The sequence below is a fragment of the Staurois parvus genome, unplaced genomic scaffold, assembly GCF_062004578.1.
Source record: "Staurois parvus isolate SC_StPar_1 unplaced genomic scaffold, SC_StPar_1.0 ptg000253l, whole genome shotgun sequence".
In the NCBI taxonomy this organism is placed as follows: domain Eukaryota; kingdom Metazoa; phylum Chordata; class Amphibia; order Anura; family Ranidae; genus Staurois; species Staurois parvus.
In genome coordinates, this window is record NW_028318049.1 from 751824 (window position 1) to 771286 (window position 19463).

Genomic DNA, 19463 nt, shown 5'->3' on the forward strand with positions numbered 1-19463 from the left:
CTCAACCACAACCTGCCCAAGTGTGAACCTAGCCTCATAGTCAGGGGCGGACTGACAACTCATGGGGCCCCCGGGCAATAGGGAATCCTGGGGCCCCTGTGTCCTTGCCCAAACTCAAAAAAGCCTATGAAAAATGTACCAGGGGCATCTCATGGGGCCCACTACTGACCCTGGGCCCTCGGGCAGTGCCCGAGTTTCCAAATGATCAGTCCGCCCCTGCTCATAGTATACTATACTGTTCTCTTGCCCTTTATTTTACTAAGAAAATGAACTTCACACCAGTCCTGTTCCTGGTCGGAGTCCATGATTGGAGTAAAGATTTTAACTTATTTTACGACACAGGGCTGGCCCTTTGTTGGGAGAAATAATGAAAAAAGGGCATAAAACCTCAGATCTCTTTATATAGAACCAGCTGGGAAAATCGTTCTTCAGTAATTGTACCTTCTCCTATAAAACTCTACTTGTACATGGAACCCCACCACAAATATTCTGTCTTCTTGGGCTCACAAAGTGCGGCGTTACAACTTCGTGGTCAGCAAATTACAGCCTGTCAATAGCCGGGGACATGGGTGTCTATTTTTGCCTGCCTTGTGTGCGATGCTGCTCTTTCATAGTGAAGAAAGGGTTTTATTTTTGGCAGAAAATGACGGGAGTATTTAAACTTTATGAGCAGGAGCCGGGCACTGACATTCTGGTGGGTCGCGGGAGCTAGAAGGGGGAAAGGAGATTCTATTAAAGGGAATTTTTTTAATTCGTTGGATTCTTTGTGAATTAATATTAGTGGACAACATGTCGATCGCACACAGGGCAGCGGAATATATGCTATCTGACGCATTACTGCCCGATCAACCGCTGAATAAGAAAGCCCTGCGACTGGAGTTACCTCTGGACCGTATTATAAAGTTGGTGACGGTTGGTCTGCCGCTGTTGCTCGTTTCCTTAACGTTTGCCCGGGAAATGTCTTCAGGTAAGTGACCTCCTATATGTATCATTGAATTTGTTGTTGACACAAAGCTAGAAAGTCGCATTCAAACAATCAAGTACAACTTTTCTTATATCCTTACCCACTGTGACAAATCAGAATCGATCTCTTTAAAGCAGTATTAAACCCAAAAGCAAACGTTTATTATGTTGCAGCTTACCAGTTCTTAAATGTGTTGGCTGCATTAGTTTTCTTTTTTAGGCTTTCTTTCAATTTTCACCTGGTGATCTGGCCAGTAAGTCTGTTGTTTCTCAAAAGAACAAGCTCTTTTGCAGAATGTATGAGTTACAGGGATGAGACAAACCATTTGCAATGATCAGCATTTATTTATTTATGTAAAACCTTTTAGCCCAAAAGGAAAAAATACTTTGGTTACTGCTTATAAAGTGTGAGCTGGTGTTTGGCTTCACTGTGTTAGTGAATCTAAATCTGCTAATACATCTAACACTGCCCTCCCCCCAGACTGACAATGCTGCTATCCAAAGGTGCCCCTGTGCTCCTTCATCCAGAGTGGGAGCACTGTAATACAGCAGGTGTGTTACTGAAGGAGAGGAAAAAGCCTGAAAAAAAAACCCCAAAGCAGCCACCCCATCTATTGATTGGTAAGCTGCAATATATTCAATTTTTTGGTTTTCGTTTTAACCACTTGCCCTCCAGATGATTTACCCCCCTTCCTGACCAGGCCATTTTTTACGATACGGCGCTGCATTACTTCAACTGACAATTGTGAGGTCATGCAACGCTGCACCCAAATGTCTTTTTTTTCCCCACAAATGGAGCTTTCTTTGGGTGGTATTTGATCACCTCTGCGTTTTTTATTTTTTGCGCTATGAACAAAAAAAGACCGACAATTTTGAAAAAAAAACTATATTTTTGACTTTTTGATATTAAACATGTCCAGTAAAAAGATTTAAAAAATCAAATTTCATCACAAATTTAGGCCAAAATGTATTCTTCTACAAAAATTCCCAATACGTGTAAATGAATTGGTTTACGTGAAAGTTATAGCGTCTACAAATGGCGGTATAGATACAGGAATTTGTTTTTTTTTTTACTAGTAATGTTGGCGATCTGCGACTAATAGCAGGACTGTGACAGGCATTCTGACAGTGGGAGGAACTTACTGTCACTGACATCCCCAGTGACACCAATACAGTGATCAGTGCTAATAAAAAGCACTGACACTGTACTAATGGAACTGGGCAGGAAGGGGTTAACATGTGGGGCGATCAAAGGGTTAACTGTGTGCTGTGTGTGTTTTACTGTGTGCGTGCTTTCCACTGAAAACACGCTGCTTTGTATGGCTGTGCTATGCAGAGCCATACAAATTAGTGTGCAGGAGCTGACAGGGGAGAGATCTGTCTTGTTTACATACAGGTCTCTCCCCCGTCAGTGATGCTCGGTGATCGTCGGGTGCCGGTGGACAATCACCTTCCGGGACCCCGTGATCGACAGCCGAGGCCGTATATATACACGTGATTTTACGCAGCCGTGCCACCCCGTAGCAGTATTTCTGATATAGGGCAGTACAGAAGCGGATAATACTGCTTTAAGTATAAGCAGGTTCTGAATTTTCCAGCAGTCTTTATCACTCATTAGGGTGCCGATAATGTTCCTGAGCCTTTAGACATGTTGCACAGCTATTCAAGTTGCATCACAGCACGCATGCACAACACCCCAGCGAACGCGCCCTATGTGCAGCTTAACCCGCTGGTATTAATGAGCCTTTATCACTCAATCATCTCCCTGTTCCAGGTTCACAAGTAATCTGCTTCCCTCCAAATAACTTCTCATTGAAGCAAATGCAGTTTGTAGATAAGCACTGTTGGCAGTCTCTGACGCACCACGATTTCACCGCTGGTGGACAGCACATCGTCACCTCCCTGTGGATCCACAAGGTAAGGACATTTCTGAGAGCAAAGTGCTGAGTTTTGTACTGACAATGTATTTTACACGTATTATTATTATTATTATTATACAGTATTTATAAAGCGCCAATAGTTCACTCAGCGCTGTACAATACAAAGGGGGACAGAACATGTGACAGAACAATACCAATGCAATGCAAAACATGACTTATCAGCCATACATAGGAGAGATTCTTCCAACGTGTCCTCCCATCTAGAGGGTCATGGTCAGCAGGCCACATCCATCTAATTAAACGACTTACATGCTGAGATTAAAGTGATACTAAACACACATTCAGGGGTGGACTGACAACTCATGGGGCCCCTGGGCAATAGGGGATCATGGGGCCCCTGTGTCCTTGCCCAAACTCAAAAAAGCCTATGGAAAAGGTACCAGGGGCATCTCATGGGGCCCCCTACTGACCCCGGGCCCTTGGGCAGTGCCCGAGTTTCCAAATGGTTAGTCCGCCCCTGCACACATTTTAATTTAAATTGTCCCTTCTATTTCTGTATATGGATGGTGGCATTGTAATTATTTTAATTTAAAAAAAACCATCAAAATTCCTTTTTCCTAATCAATATACAGCATTCACATGACCCAGCTCTTTCCCAGCCTGTCTGCAGGGAAACATAAGCAGGAGAAGCTTCTTGTCCTCTGTTGCTGGTCACATGTTCAAAATTAGAAAAAAAAAACATCCTTCGAGATACAGAGTAAAAATAAATAATTATCAATAAACTGTTTTAAATTGTTATACAAATATACACTATATTGACAAAAGTATTGGGCCCCCCTCCAAATCATGTGATTCAGGTGTTCCAATCGCCTCCATGGCCACAGGTGTATAAAATCATCCCCTAGGTATGCAGACTGCTTCTACAAACATTTGTGAAAGAATGGGTCGCTCTCAGGAGCTCAGTGACTCCAAGCGTGGTCCCGTGATAGGTTGTCACCTCTGCAATAAGTCCATCCGTGACATTTCCTGGTTACTAAATATTCCACCCACAACTGTTAGTGATATTATAACAAAGTGGAAGCAACTGGGAACAACAGCAACTCAGCCACCAAGTGGTAGGCCACGTAAAATGACAGAGCGGGGTCAGCGCATGCTGAAGCGCACAGTGAGCAGAAGTCTCCAACTGTCTGCAGAGTCAATAGCTAAAGACCTCCAAACTTCATGTGGCCTTCAGATTAGCACAACAACAGTACATAGAGAGCTTCATGGAATGGGTTTCCATGGCCGAGCAGCTGCATCCAAGCCTTTCATCAAAAAGTGCAATGCAAAGTGTCGGATGCAGTGGTGTAAAGCACGCTGCCACTGGACTCTAGATCACTGGAGACGTGCTATCTGGAGTGACCAATCACACTTCTCTGTCTGGTAATCTGATGGCCATGTCTGGATTTGGCAGTTGCTAGGAGGATTGCACTTGCCTGACTGCATTGTGCCAAGTGTAAAGTTTGATGGAGGGGGGATTATGGTGTGGGGTTGTTTCTCAGGGGTTGGGCTTGGCCCCCTAGTTCCAGTGAAGGGAACTCTTAAGGCGTGAGCATACCAAGACATTTTGGACAATTTCATGCTCCCAACTTTGTGGGAAGAGTTTGGGGATGGCCCCTTCCTGTTCCAACATGACTGCACACCAGTGCACAAAGCAAGGTCCATAAAGACATGGATGAATGAGTTTGGGGTGGAAGAACGTGACTGGCCTGCACAGAGTCCTGACCTCAACCCCATAGAATACCTTAACTGTTATTAGCTCTTTGTGTTGTTGTAACTAGAGATGAGCGAATCGAACTAGGCGAACCGGAATTCGAGTCGAATTTCAGGAAATATTCGATTCGTGTCGAAACCGAAATTTTGCCTACTTCGGGTGCGCGAATCGAACATTTCCCGATCAGCCGGCAAAAGTGTCCCTGCAGTGAGCTCCGCTATTTCTGACAGTTCTCTGACAGAAGGAACACATGTTTAGCGGTTGAAACATTGTATCTATTAGTTTACATTTAGGATACAGATGTTTCAACCACTGTACATGTGAAGAAGTTGTGAGAGAACTGTCAGAAATAGAGGAACTCTGCACATACACTTTTTGCCGGCTTGGAATTATTCTTCTTTTCATCCTACTTCTTCTTCTTCTTCATCCTCAGAAGAAGAGGATGAGGATGAGGATGAAGAAGAAGAAGAAGAAGAAGAAGAAGAAGAAGAAGAAGTAGGATGAAAAGAAGAATAATTCCAAGCCGGCAAAAAGTGTATGTGCAGAGTTCCTCTATTTCTGACAGTTCTCTCACAGCTTCTTCACATGTACAGCGGTTGAAACATCTGTATCCTAAATGGAAACTAATAGATACAATTTGTATCTATTAGTTTCCATTTAGGATACAGATATTTCAACCGCTGTACATGTGAAGAAGCTGTGAGAGAACTGTCAGAAATAGAGGAACTCTGCACATACACTTTTTGCCGGCTTGGAATTATTCTTCTTTTCATTCTTCTTCTTCTTCCTCATCCTCATCCTCATCCTCTTCTTCTGAGGATGAGGATGAAGAAGAAGAAGAAGAAGAAGTAGGATGAAAAGAAGAATAATTCCAAGCCGGCAAAAAGTGTATGTGCAGAGTTCCTCTATTCTGCAGATACACTTAGAGGAGCTCTGCAGATACACTTAGAGGAGCTCTGCACATACACTTTTTGCCGGCTTGGAATTAATCTTATTTTCATCCTACTTCTTCTTCTTCTTCTTCTTCTTCTTCATCCTCATCCTCAGAAGAAGAAGAGGATGAGGATGAGGATGAAGAAGAAGAAGAAGAAGTAGGATGAAAATAAGAATAATTCCAAACCGGAAAAAAGTGTATGTGCAGAGCTCCTCTAAGTGTATCTGCAGAGCTCCTCTAAGTGTATCTGCAGAATAGAGGAACTCTGCACATACACTTTTTGCCGGAAACCGCTGTATGGAGTGAATGTCCCAGAACTGTCAGAAATAGACTATTTATGACAGTTCTGGGACATTCACTGCATACAGCTGTTTTAACCGCTGTATGGAGGGAATGTCATGGAACTGTCAGAAATAGACTATTAATGACAGTTCTGGGACTGTCCTTCAATGCAGCGGTTGAAACATTGTATGTATTTGTTTCCATAAATGGATCCATTTATGGAAACAAATACATACAATGTTTCAACCGCTGTATGGAAGGACAGTCCCACAACTGTCATTAATAGTCTATTTCTGACAGTTCCATGACATTCCCTCCATACAGCGGTTAAAACAGCTGTATGGAGTGAATGTCCCAGATCTATCAGAAATAGACTATTTATGACAGTTCTGGGACATTCACTGCATACAGCTGTTTTAACCGCTGTATGGAGGGAATGTCATGGAACTGTCAGAAATAGACTATTAATGACAGTTCTGGGACTGTCCTTCCATGCAGCGGTTGAAACATTGTATGTATTTGTTTCCATAAATGGATCCATTTATGGAAACAAATACATACAATGTTTCAACCGCTGTATGGAAGGACAGTCCCACAACTGTCATTAATAGTCTATTTCTGACAGTTCCATGACATTCCCTCCATACAGCGGTTAAAACAGCTGTATGGAGTGAATGTCCCAGATCTATCAGAAATAGACTATTTATGACAGTTCTGGGACATTCACTCCATACAGCTGTTTTAACCGCTGTATGGAGGGAATGTCATGGAACTGTCAGAAATAGACTATTAATGACAGTTCTGGGACTGTCCTTCAATGCAGCGGTTGAAACATTGTATGTATTTGTTTCCATAAATGGATCCATTTATGGAAACAAATACATACAATGTTTCAACCGCTGCATGGAAGGACAGTCCCAGAACTGTCATTAATAGTCTATTTCTGACAGTTCCATGACATTCCCTCCATACAGCGGTTAAAACAGCTGTATGGAGTGAATGTCCCAGATCTATCAGAAATAGACTATTTATGACAGTTCTGGGACATTCACTGCATACAGCTGTTTTAACCGCTGTATGGAGGGAATGTCATGGAACTGTCAGAAATAGACTATTAATGACAGTTCTGGGACTGTCCTTCAATGCAGCGGTTGAAACATTGTATGTATTTGTTTCCATAAATGGATCCATTTATGGAAACAAATACATACAATGTTTCAACCGCTGCATGGAAGGACAGTCCCAGAACTGTCATTAATAGTCTATTTCTGACAGTTCCATGACATTCCCTCCATACAGCGGTTAAAACAGCTGTATGGAGTGAATGTCCCAGATCTATCAGAAATAGACTATTTATGACAGTTCTGGGACATTCACTGCATACAGCTGTTTTAACCGCTGTATGGAGGGAATGTCATGGAACTGTCAGAAATAGACTATTAATGACAGTTCTGGGACTGTCCTTCAATGCAGCGGTTGAAACATTGTATGTATTTGTTTCCATAAATGGATCCATTTATGGAAACAAATACATACAATGTTTCAACCGCTGCATGGAAGGACAGTCCCAGAACTGTCATTAATAGTCTATTTCTGACAGTTCCATGACATTCCCTCCATACAGCGGTTAAAACAGCTGTATGGAGTGAATGTCCCAGATCTATCAGAAATAGACTATTTATGACAGTTCTGGGACATTCACTGCATACAGCTGTTTTAACCGCTGTATGGAGGGAATGTCATGGAACTGTCAGAAATAGACTATTAATGACAGTTCTGGGACTGTCCTTCAATGCAGCGGTTGAAACATTGTATGTATTTGTTTCCATAAATGGATCCATTTATGGAAACAAATACATACAATGTTTCAACCGCTGCATGGAAGGACAGTCCCAGAACTGTCATTAATAGTCTATTTCTGACAGTTCCATGACATTCCCTCCATACAGCGGTTAAAACAGCTGTATGGAGTGAATGTCCCAGATCTATCAGAAATAGACTATTTATGACAGTTCTGGGACATTCACTGCATACAGCTGTTTTAACCGCTGTATGGAGGGAATGTCATGGAACTGTCAGAAATAGACTATTAATGACAGTTCTGGGACTGTCCTTCAATGCAGCGGTTGAAACATTGTATGTATTTGTTTCCATAAATGGATCCATTTATGGAAACAAATACATACAATGTTTCAACCGCTGTATGGAAGGACAGTCCCACAACTGTCATTAATAGTCTATTTCTGACAGTTCCATGACATTCCCTCCATACAGCGGTTAAAACAGCTGTATGGAGTGAATGTCCCAGATCTATCAGAAATAGACTATTTATGACAGTTCTGGGACATTCACTGCATACAGCTGTTTTAACCGCTGTATGGAGGGAATGTCATGGAACTGTCAGAAATAGACTATTAATGACAGTTCTGGGACTGTCCTTCAATGCAGCGGTTGAAACATTGTATGTATTTGTTTCCATAAATGGATCCATTTATGGAAACAAATACATACAATGTTTCAACCGCTGCATGGAAGGACAGTCCCAGAACTGTCATTAATAGTCTATTTCTGACAGTTCCATGACATTCCCTCCATACAGCGGTTAAAACAGCTGTATGGAGTGAATGTCCCAGATCTATCAGAAATAGACTATTTATGACAGTTCTGGGACATTCACTGCATACAGCTGTTTTAACCGCTGTATGGAGGGAATGTCATGGAACTGTCAGAAATAGACTATTAATGACAGTTCTGGGACTGTCCTTCAATGCAGCGGTTGAAACATTGTATGTATTTGTTTCCATAAATGGATCCATTTATGGAAACAAATACATACAATGTTTCAACCGCTGCATGGAAGGACAGTCCCAGAACTGTCATTAATAGTCTATTTCTGACAGTTCCATGACATTCCCTCCATACAGCGGTTAAAACAGCTGTATGGAGTGAATGTCCCAGATCTATCAGAAATAGACTATTTATGACAGTTCTGGGACATTCACTGCATACAGCTGTTTTAACCGCTGTATGGAGGGAATGTCATGGAACTGTCAGAAATAGACTATTAATGACAGTTCTGGGACTGTCCTTCCATGCAGCGGTTGAAACATTGTATGTATTTGTTTCCATAAATGGATCCATTTATGGAAACAAATACATACAATGTTTCAACCGCTGCATGGAAGGACAGTCCCAGAACTGTCATTAATAGTCTATTTCTGACAGTTCTATGACATTCCCTCCATACAGCGGTTGAAACCGCTGTATGGAGTGAATGTCCCAGAACTGTCAGAAATAGACAGAAACTGTCACAGAACTGTCCTTCTTCTCATCCTTCTCCTTCTTCTCATCCTTCTTCTCATCCTTCTTCTCATCCTTCTCCTTCTTCTCATCCTTCTCCTTCTTCTCATCCTTCTCCTTCTGCTCATCCTTCTTCTCATCCTTCTCCTTCTTCTCATCCTTCTCCTTCTCCTTCTTCTCATCCTTCTCCTTCTCATCCTTCTCCTTCTCCTTCTCATCCTTCTCCTTCTTCTCATCCTTCTCCTTCTTCTCATCCTTCTCCTTCTCCTTCTTCTCATCCTTCTCCTTCTCCTTCTCATCCTTCTCCTTCTTCTCATCCTTCTCCTTCTCCTCATCCTTTTTCTTCTCATCCTTCTCCTTCTCCTTCTTCTCATCCTTCTCCTTCTTCTCATCCTTCTCCTTCTTCTCATCCTTCTCCTTCTTCTCATCCTTCTCCTTCTTCTCCTTCTTCTCATCATTCTCCTTCTTCTCATCCTTCTCCTTCTTCTCATCCTTCTCATCCTTCTTCTCATCCTTCTTCTTCTCATCCTTCTCCTTCTTCTCATCCTTCTCCTTCTCCTTCTTCTCATCCTTCTCCTTCTTCTCATCCTTCTCCTTCTTCTCATCCTTCTCCTTCTCATCCTTCTCCTTCTCCTTCTTCTCTTCCTTCTCCTTCTTCTCATCCTTCTCCTTCTTCTCATCCTTCTTCTTCTCATCCTTCTCCTCCTTCTTCTCATCCTTCTTCTCATCCTTCTTCTTCTCATCCTTCTCCTTCTTCTCATCCTTCTCCTTCTCCTTCTTCTCATCCTTCTCCTTCTTCTCATCCTTCTCCTTCTTCTCATCCTTCTCCTTCTTCTCATCCTTCTCCTTCTTCTCATCCTTCTCCTTCTCCTTCTTCTCTTCCTTCTCCTTCTTATCATCCTTCTCCTTCTTCTCATCATTCTCCTTCTTCTCATCCTTCTCCTTCTTCTCATCCTTCTTCTTCTCATCCTTTTCCTTCTTCTCATCCTTCTTCTTCTCATCCTTCTTCTTCTCATCCTTCTCCTTCTCATCCTTCTCTTTCTTCTCATCCTTCTCCTTCTCCTTCTTCTCATCCTTCTCCTTCTTCTCATCCTTCTCCTTCTCCTTCTTCTCATCCTTCTCCTTATTCTCAGCCTTCTTCTTCTCATCCTTCTCCTTCTCATCCTTCTCCTTCTCATCCTTCTCCTTCTTCTCATCCTTCTCCTTCTTCTCATCCTTCTCCTTCTCCTTCTTCTCATCCTTCTCCTTCTCCTTCTTCTCATCCTTCTCCTTCTCCTTCTTCTCATCCTTCTCCTTCTTCTCATCCTTCTCCTTCTTCTCATCCTTCTCCTTCTTCTCATCCTTCTCCTTCTTCTCATCCTTCTCCTTCTTCTCATCCTTCTCCTTCTTCTCCTTCTTCTCATCATTCTCCTTCTTCTCATCCTTCTCCTTCTTCTCATCCTTCTCATCCTTCTTCTCATCCTTCTTCTTCTCATCCTTCTCCTTCTCCTTCTTCTCATCCTTCTCCTTCTTCTCATCCTTCTCCTTCTTCTCATCCTTCTCCTTCTCATCCTTCTCCTTCTCCTTCTTCTCTTCCTTCTCCTTCTTCTCATCCTTCTCCTTCTTCTCATCCTTCTTCTTCTCATCCTTCTCCTCCTTCTTCTCATCCTTCTTCTCATCCTTCTTCTTCTCATCCTTCTCCTTCTTCTCATCCTTCTCCTTCTCCTTCTTCTCATCCTTCTCCTTCTTCTCATCCTTCTCCTTCTTCTCATCCTTCTCCTTCTTCTCATCCTTCTCCTTCTTCTCATCCTTCTCCTTCTCCTTCTTCTCTTCCTTCTCCTTCTTATCATCCTTCTCCTTCTTCTCATCATTCTCCTTCTTCTCATCCTTCTCCTTCTTCTCATCCTTCTTCTTCTCATCCTTTTCCTTCTTCTCATCCTTCTTCTTCTCATCCTTCTTCTTCTCATCCTTCTCCTTCTCATCCTTCTCTTTCTTCTCATCCTTCTCCTTCTCCTTCTTCTCATCCTTCTCCTTCTTCTCATCCTTCTCCTTCTCCTTCTTCTCATCCTTCTCCTTATTCTCAGCCTTCTTCTTCTCATCCTTCTCCTTCTCATCCTTCTCCTTCTCATCCTTCTCCTTCTTCTCATCCTTCTCCTTCTTCTCATCCTTCTCCTTCTCCTTCTTCTCATCCTTCTCCTTCTCCTTCTTCTCATCCTTCTCCTTCTCCTTCTTCTCATCCTTCTCCTTCTTCTCATCCTTCTCCTTCTTCTCACCCTTCTCCTTCTCCTTCTTCTCATCCTTCTCCTTCTCCTTCTTCTCATCCTTCTCCTTCTCCTTCTCCTTCCTCATCTCCAAGGGCATTTAAATTAAAGGTACAGTGTTCTGCACTAATTTAAAGGCTCTCTGAAGCCTAGAAACCCTTTAAATAAGTCATCTTCGTAGCGGAGAAATTCGCATCGAATCGAATTTCACACTGGAATTCGCCGAATCAGCCGAATCGAATTTTTCATTTCTTCGCTCATCTCTAGTTGTAACAAAATATAATATAATGACTCAAACTATTAAAAACCATTAGAAGGCATAAAAAAAACTCTGATGACTTTTCTATTAAACTAATTAGGCACATTACTATCCCTTTGCTAGGATCATAACTATGGTGTGTACTCCCAATGGCACTTGACTTGCAAATAATAGTCTGAATGGACTATTATTAAAAGTCCATATTCATACATTTCTGTTCAGACTTGAAATTAAACCAACCAACTGCAATGCAATGGAAATAATATAAAGTCTTTTTTATGCAGGCTTAGAAATAAAAAAAAAACATCTATAAGAGTAAGATGAATAAATGCATACATACATACATACATAGACCCTCCACATAAGCGTGTATGCGTGAATGAGAACTCCTATTGGGCTCAACATGCACAAAGGAATGTACCTGTGTCAGATGTAACAGAACCTAAGAGGGACAGTATTCATATAGATGTGTTCCTCTCTCTCTATGTGGACCTACAGATAAAGGGGCTATAAAAAAATATAAAAAATCATACATAATTTAAATAAATTATATATATACATATATATATATATATATATATATATATATATATATATACAGTGAGGAAGAGAAGTATTTGAACACCCTGCGATTTTGCAAGTTCTCCCACTTAGAAATCATGGAGGGGTCTGAAATTCACATTGTAGGTGCATTCCCACTCTGAGAGACAGAATTAGAAAAAAATTCAGGAAATCACATTGTATGATTTTTAAAGAATTTTTTTGTCTTGCACTGCTGAACATAAGTATTTGAACACCTGAGAAAATCAGCGTTAATATTTGGTACAGAAGCCTTTGTCTGCAATTACAGAGGTCAGACGTTTCCTGTAGTTCCTGACCAGGTTTGCACTGCAACAGGGATTTTGGCCCACTCCTCCACACAGATCTCCTCTAGATCTGTCAGGTTACGGGGCTGTCGCTGAGCAACACGGAGTTTCAGCTCCCTCCAAAGATATTCTATTGGATTTAGGTCTGGAGACTGGCTAGGCCACTCCAGAACCTTGATACCCTTCTTATGGATCCACTCCCTGGTTATCCTGATTGTGTGCTTCGGGTCGTTGTCATGTTGGAAGACCCAGCCACGACCCATCTTCAATGCTCTGACTGAGGGAAGGAGGTTGTTGCTTAAAATCTCACAATAAATGGCCCCATTCATCCTCTCCTTAATACAGTGCAGTCTTCCTGTCCCCTTCGCAGAAAAGCACCCCCAAAGCATGATGTTACCACCCCCATGCTTCACAGTAGGGATGGTGTTCTTGGGATGCAACTCATCCTTCTTTTTCCTCCAAACACGACAAGGGAAGTTTAGACCAAAAAGTTCTACTATGGTCTCATCTGACCACATGACTTTCTCCCATGCCTCCTCTGGATCATCCAGATGGTCAATGGCAAACTTCAGACGGGCCTGGACATGTGATGACTTGAGCAGGGGAACCTTCCGTGCAATGCATGATTTGAAACCATGACGGTGTAGTGTTCTACCGACAGTGACCTTTGAACAGACTTTGAACTCTCTTCATGTCATTGACCAGCTCCTCCCTTGTAGTTCTGGGCTGATTCCTCACCTTTCTTATCATCAGTGATACCCCACGAGGTGAGATCTTGCATGAAGCCCCAGTCCGAGGGAGACTGACAGTCGTCTTTAGCCTCTTCCATTTTCTAACAATTGCTCAAACAGTTGATCTATTTTCACCAAGCTGCTTGGCAATTGCCCCGTAGCCCTTTCCAGCCTTGTGGAGGTTCACAATTTTGTATCTGGTGTCTTTTGACAGCTCTTTGGTCTTGCCCATGGTAGTAGTTGGTATCTGACTGACTGTGGAGTGGACAGGTGTCTTTAAAGAGCTCAGACAGGTGCTACTAAGTTAGATTAATGAATGGAGTAGAGGTGGACTTTTTAAAGGCACAGTAACAGGTCTTTGAGAGCCAGAATTCTTGCTGTTTCTTAGGCGTTCAAATACTTATGTTCAGCAGTGCAAGACAAATACATTCTTTAAAATCATACAATGTGACAGAACCTCTAAGGAGCCAATCAAAGCAACTCAAAAAAGTGTTTAGCTGCTAATACTAGGAAACACTGCCATAACATGAAACCTTTAAGAAAGAAATAAGGAGGTTGCCATTGCCAGGATGTTCACCCAGTCCTGTCATTTCACAGGTTTTCCCATTCACGCTGACAGTTGTGGCTATCGCCATGTACATCCCGGTCATTCTTTGGAAGTATATCTCCAGGTCTGCGCTGTACACTGATCTTCTCTTTATTATCGACGAACTGGATAAATCCTACAATCGATCCATCAAGCTGGTCCAGCACTTGGTGAAGACTCACAGAAGCTGTCCTGACCCACAGCTGTTCTGGGAGGAGCTGAAAAGGTACCGTGAACGTAGGAGGGTTAGGTTAAAATTTGGGAGTTGGTGCTAGGTCAAGTTTAGGGCTAGACTATAGATTAGGGTTTCCATCCCTCAGTTTTATGTTCTATGGTTATTCATCAATACCAAACACATACTGTATCAGCAATGAAAATACACTGAGATACAATGCACTTGTGCCCAGTAAGGTTGTCCTGACTGTGTAAGAGGAACTCATAAGTGAAAACTTTGGTGGACATCACCCAATACTTTAGATCAGTGGTCTCCATATGTGACCCTTTGCTTATCTTTATCCAGCCCTTGGGACACTCTTCTTCCCACGGATAAAAGTCATTATTCTCACCACTGACACCAATAGTGGGGAATAATTTCTGACTCTGACAAAACAATAGACCATTGTTCCCCACACTGACACCAATGATGGGGCACTAATCATCCCACTGACAGCAACAATGGGGCACTATTTCTCCTGCTGACACCAAAATTGGGACATTATTCCTCCCATTGATACCAACATTGGGGCACTATTCCTCCCACGGATACCAACATTGGGCCATTATTTACTCCCACTGACACCAAAACATTTTCTACTTCCACTAACCACAGTCTGGGCCCCTCGAAAGTCTGAAAGACAGTAAACCAGTTCTTTAATTAGAAAATTTGGAAACCCATGCTATAGATCAATCACTTCTTTTTTCATTTTAGTGCCCGCCATGTGCGCTACTTTGAATATCCCCTGTTGGAACGTTACCTGAGTGGCAAACAGCGTTCCCACTTCATCGCATTCACCTATCTGTTCCGGAACATTCTTCTGCTTCTTCTCATTGTCATCACCTGCTTCTACCTGGGCTTCTTCCACCTTAGTGTCTTCTATCAAGAAGAGTTCAACTGCCATATCAAACCGGATTTTCTTGCATCGGACATTTCCTCCTCCATCTTTGTCAGATGCAAACTGATATCGCTGACCATCTTCCAGATCATTAGCGTGGTCAATGCCGCCGTATACATCCTCTTGGTGCCGGTGATATTGTACAATTTAACTAAGCTCTTCCACTGGGACAAACAGTTCCTGAATGTCTATGAAATGCTCCCAGCCTTTGATCTCCTGAGCAAGAAGATGTTGGGTTGCCCGATTAATGACCTAAATATTATTATTCTCTTCCTTCGGGCCAATATATGCGAGCTTAAATCGTTCAGCCGCCTGAGTGTTCTCTGCTCACTCAAGGACATGACCAGGAACCGGGAGAACATTGACACGGTGGTGGACTTCATGACATTGTTGGTGGGAATGGAGGAAGATAGTGAAACCTTTCTTCCCTCAGGGTATGATGGGGTCATAAGCAGCAACGAGCTCCAGTCACCATCAAAAGTGGAAAATATTGGTAAGATTAGGCTTTTCTAAATGTGGCCTGTATTGAATTCCTGCATTTTTTATAGTGTCAGTTCATACAAAATTAATAAATTATACGGACTAATAAAACGCGAACCCTAACCCCACCCTAAGCCTAACCACACCCCTACCATAAAAAGCCTAACCCTATGCCAACACTACCGCAACTCTACAAAACCTGACCTAACCCGAAACCCTAGTAGAACTATAGGCAAAACAACTTTTTATATTTTGGATAGAGAAAGGGAGGGTATAACCCATCAAGTTTTTATTTTGCCATCTGTGTCTGATTGGGAAGATTTATCTTCACTTCCCATAGCCAAAAGAGGAAGTAAGAGGAAATCCTTACAAATGCTGCAATTCAGCATGTTTCCACGCAATATTTTCTAGAAGTATCAGAAATGACAGATCCATGTTTCTCTCACTACTAAACACACCACACACCTCTCTTCACAAAACCCATCAAATGAAGAAGGGAAGCGATGAAATATAGTGAGCAGAACACGCACCATAAACATATTAATAATGCTTCAAAAACACAATGGGGTTTATGTACTAAAGCTGGAGAGTGCAAAATCAGACTCACTTCTGCAGAGAAACCAATCAGCTTGCAGCGTTTATTACCAATGCCTAATTGAACAAGCTGAGGTTAGAAGCTTAACCGCTTTCCTGCCGCCCTATAGCAGAAATACTGCTGCAGGGCTGCAAAAAATCATGTATATATACGTAATTTTGCATTTTTTGCAGTGGCGCCCTCAGCTGTCAATCACTGGGTCCCGGCCTGTGATTTCCCAACGGCATCTGGCAATCACCAAGTATCACTGACAGGGCAGAGACCTGTATGTAAACAATACAGATCTCTCCCCTGTCAGCTCCTCCACATAGCAAAGCAATGTGCTGACACAGTGAAACAGATAGAGAGCACATACAGTAAAACAGCACACAGTTAACCCTTTGATTGCCCCAGATGTTAACCCCTTCCAGCCCAGTGCCATTAGTACAGTGTCAGTGTTTTTTATTAGCAATGATCACTATTGGTGTCACTGGGGATGTCAGTGGCAGTTAGTCAGTTCCCCCCAGTGTCAGAATGCCCTCTGCAGTCCCGCTATAAGTCGCTGATCGCCAACATTACTAGTACAGAAAAAAAAATCCCAGTATCTGTACCGCCATTTGTAGACACTATAACTTTCACATAAACCAATTAATTTCCACGTATTGGGATTTTGTTTTTTTAGCAAAGACATGTATCAGAATACATTTTAGCCTAAAACTGATAATTAAATTTGATTTTTTACATTTTTTTACTGGATATATTTTATAGCAAACCATCAAAAATAGTTTTTTGCTCAAAATTTTAATTTTTTTTGTTTATAGCACAAAAAAAAAAAAATGCACTGATCAAATACCACCGAAAGAAAGCTCAATTTGTGGGGAAAAAAAACGACATAAATTTTATGCCGTCCCCCTGGACCCTGCATTCACTATATCTGATCTCCCTGGATCCTACATTTTCTATATCTGGTCTCCCCGGACCCTGCTTTCACTATATCCGGTCTCCCCGGACCCTGCATTCACTATATCCGGTCTCCCTGGACCCTGCATTCACTATATCCGGTCTCCCAGGACCCTGCATTCACTATATCTGGTCTCCCCAGACCCTGCATTCACTATATCTGGTCCCCCCCGGACCCTGCATTCACTATATCTGGTCTCCCCGGACCCTGCATTCACTATATCTGGTCTCCTAGGACGCTGCATTCACTATATATGGCCTTCTAGGACCCTGCATTCACTATATCTGGTCTCCCCGGACTCTGCATTCACTATATCTGGTCTCCCCGGACCCTGCATTCACTATATATGGCCTCCCAGGACCCTGCATTCACTATATCTGGTCTCCCCGGACCCTGCATTCACTATATCTGGTCTCCCCGGACCCTGCATTCACTATATCTGGTCTCCCTGGATCCTGCATTCACTATATCTGCTCTCCCCGGACCCTGCATTCACTATATCCGGTCTCCCCGGACCCTGCATTCACTATATCTGATCTCCCCAGATCCTGCATTCTCTATATCCAGTTTCCCACAGTACACAGAACATGAAAATGCAATTATTTTAGTAAATATAAACTGCTAAATACCTTTTCACATCAGCAGTGTATAGTGTGACCTCTATCAATGTCCAGCAGAGCACTGGTTAAAGCTTGTAGGAGTTTTCATTCTTCTGTAGGAGGATGCAGAACCCCTGACCTCTGTCTGGACAGCACTGATTGGCCTGGTGCAGGGGCGGACTGACAACTCATGGGGCCCCCCGGGCAGTAGGGGATCATGGGGCCCCCCGGGCAGTAGGGGATCATGGGGCCCCTGTGTCCTTGCCCAAACACAAAAGACTATGAAAAAAGTACCAGGGGCATCTCATGGGGCCCCCTACTGATGCCAGGCAATGCCCAAGTTTCCAAATGGTCAGTCCACCCCTGGCCTGGTGCTGATCACATGCACTCTCCCAAGAAAAAACAAAAAAAAACTCTAGCGATACACATCAAACTGAGCATGTACAGCTTGTCCCCAATGCTCTGTTCTATCTGCAGATATTTAGGAGACACTGGAAGAAGGGGAGGATCAGAGAAGACAGGATCAAACATCCTTTTTACATAATGTAGAGAATTAACCTCTTAGTTTCCAGTGAATATAACAAGTATGCTTTACTGCATATACAGACTGATTTTACTGTTGTGGGTTTAGTAACACTTTCATTTGGGGAGTGCCTGGACATACACTTTAAGCCTAGCCAATTGTTCTGTCTCACCTTTTATATTACAACAGAGGAAATGACTATATGTTTTATCCTTTACAGAAATGTCAAGTAAAGTGAGCAGAAAATAGTCTATGGAAGAAAGAACTCTGGTCAGCCGCATCTTTCCGTTCCATACATTTTTTTTAAGTGGTTCTTTGTAGAAAAGTGTGTTTATTTAAAGTAGAATGATAGATAAAGCAAAGCAAGATCCATGTCATGCAGCAACACGAGATAATGCAGATCAGAGTCTATGTTCCTTCGACATGTACTGTAAAGTTGCACAATCTACCTTTCAGAATTTTATCTGCAGTCGATTTCCTTTTACATCCTCCCCGAGTATCCTGTTGTCAAAGGTTTGTGTCCGCCAAGCTATCTTAGTCTAGTGTGACGTAGTGATGTAATACGGTCATGTGATAAACTGTAGCAAAATATGCGCATTACCGCCTCTTCTTCAGCTCCGCCCACTTTCCCTGGAACCCTACAGCATAGAGCTATGAATGGAGGGAAATGGAGTTTGTAGATAAGTCGCCCTCCAAGCCCTTAGGTATCAGGTGGTGGAAGCTCTGATGGGAACACTAAAACTCGTTCTTTGCCTAAAGTATGAAGGCGATCGAGCTGTAGGGCATCCTATGATTTAAAGTGCAGAATTCTGAGCTGTTGCATACGTAATATACAATGGAGACAGAGACTTCAGTTGTATTTTACTGCAGCGTCTTTCCTTTTATTTTTTTTTTTAGTTGCAGCACCTTTTAAAAGTAAATCTTGAGGCACCCCAGACCAGGTTCACATATGAACAGGACGGTTTTGACTTCAGCCCCCTCCAGTGTGAGTTTGTTCAGAGGCTAAGGTGCGAATTATCAAAGTGTATGACAATGAAAATTGCAGCTGAACTGGGTTCAGAATTGTACTGGACTCTGAGTGCTGCACCCGGCCTGCACCCAAGTGAATCGGCTGCATTGAAAAGGCTGCAGGGTCACATTATGCAAATCGGATGTGGTACCCAATTCGAATGGGCAGAAATGTCCCTCTCTAGATGTGCAAAGCTGGTGGAGACATCCCCAAAAAGCCTTGCAGCTGGAATTGCAGCGAAAGGGGGTCCTACAAAGTATTGACCAGGGGCGGACTGACCATTCGAGCACTCGGGCACTGCCCGAGGGCCCGGGGTCAGTAGGGGGCCCCATGAAATGCCCCTGGTACCTTTTATAGGCTTTTTTGGGGTGTGCTTTGAGTGTGGGCAAGAACACAGGGGCCCCATGATCC

The 19463-nt window shown here is 42.7% G+C and overlaps 2 protein-coding genes across 2 annotated transcripts; one reads left to right on the top strand and one right to left on the bottom strand.

The window, feature by feature from the left end:
• Positions 1-677: 677 nt before the first annotated feature.
• PANX3 (pannexin 3) lies at positions 678-18640 on the top strand. The gene is made up of 5 exons (XM_089680909.1): positions 678-967; positions 2738-2880; positions 13806-14020; positions 14723-15399; positions 18264-18640. The coding sequence occupies exons 1-5, from the start codon at positions 790-792 to the stop codon at positions 18290-18292; spliced, it is 1242 nt and encodes a 413-aa protein (XP_089537035.1). The 5' UTR covers positions 678-789; the 3' UTR covers positions 18293-18640.
• LOC149459597 (uncharacterized) lies at positions 9077-11365 on the bottom strand (the record flags this gene model as incomplete). The annotated part of the gene is made up of 1 exon (XM_089680925.1): positions 9077-11365. A coding segment is annotated over one exon (2265 nt), but the record flags the coding sequence as incomplete, so codon positions are not given.
• Positions 18641-19463: the final 823 nt, after the last annotated feature.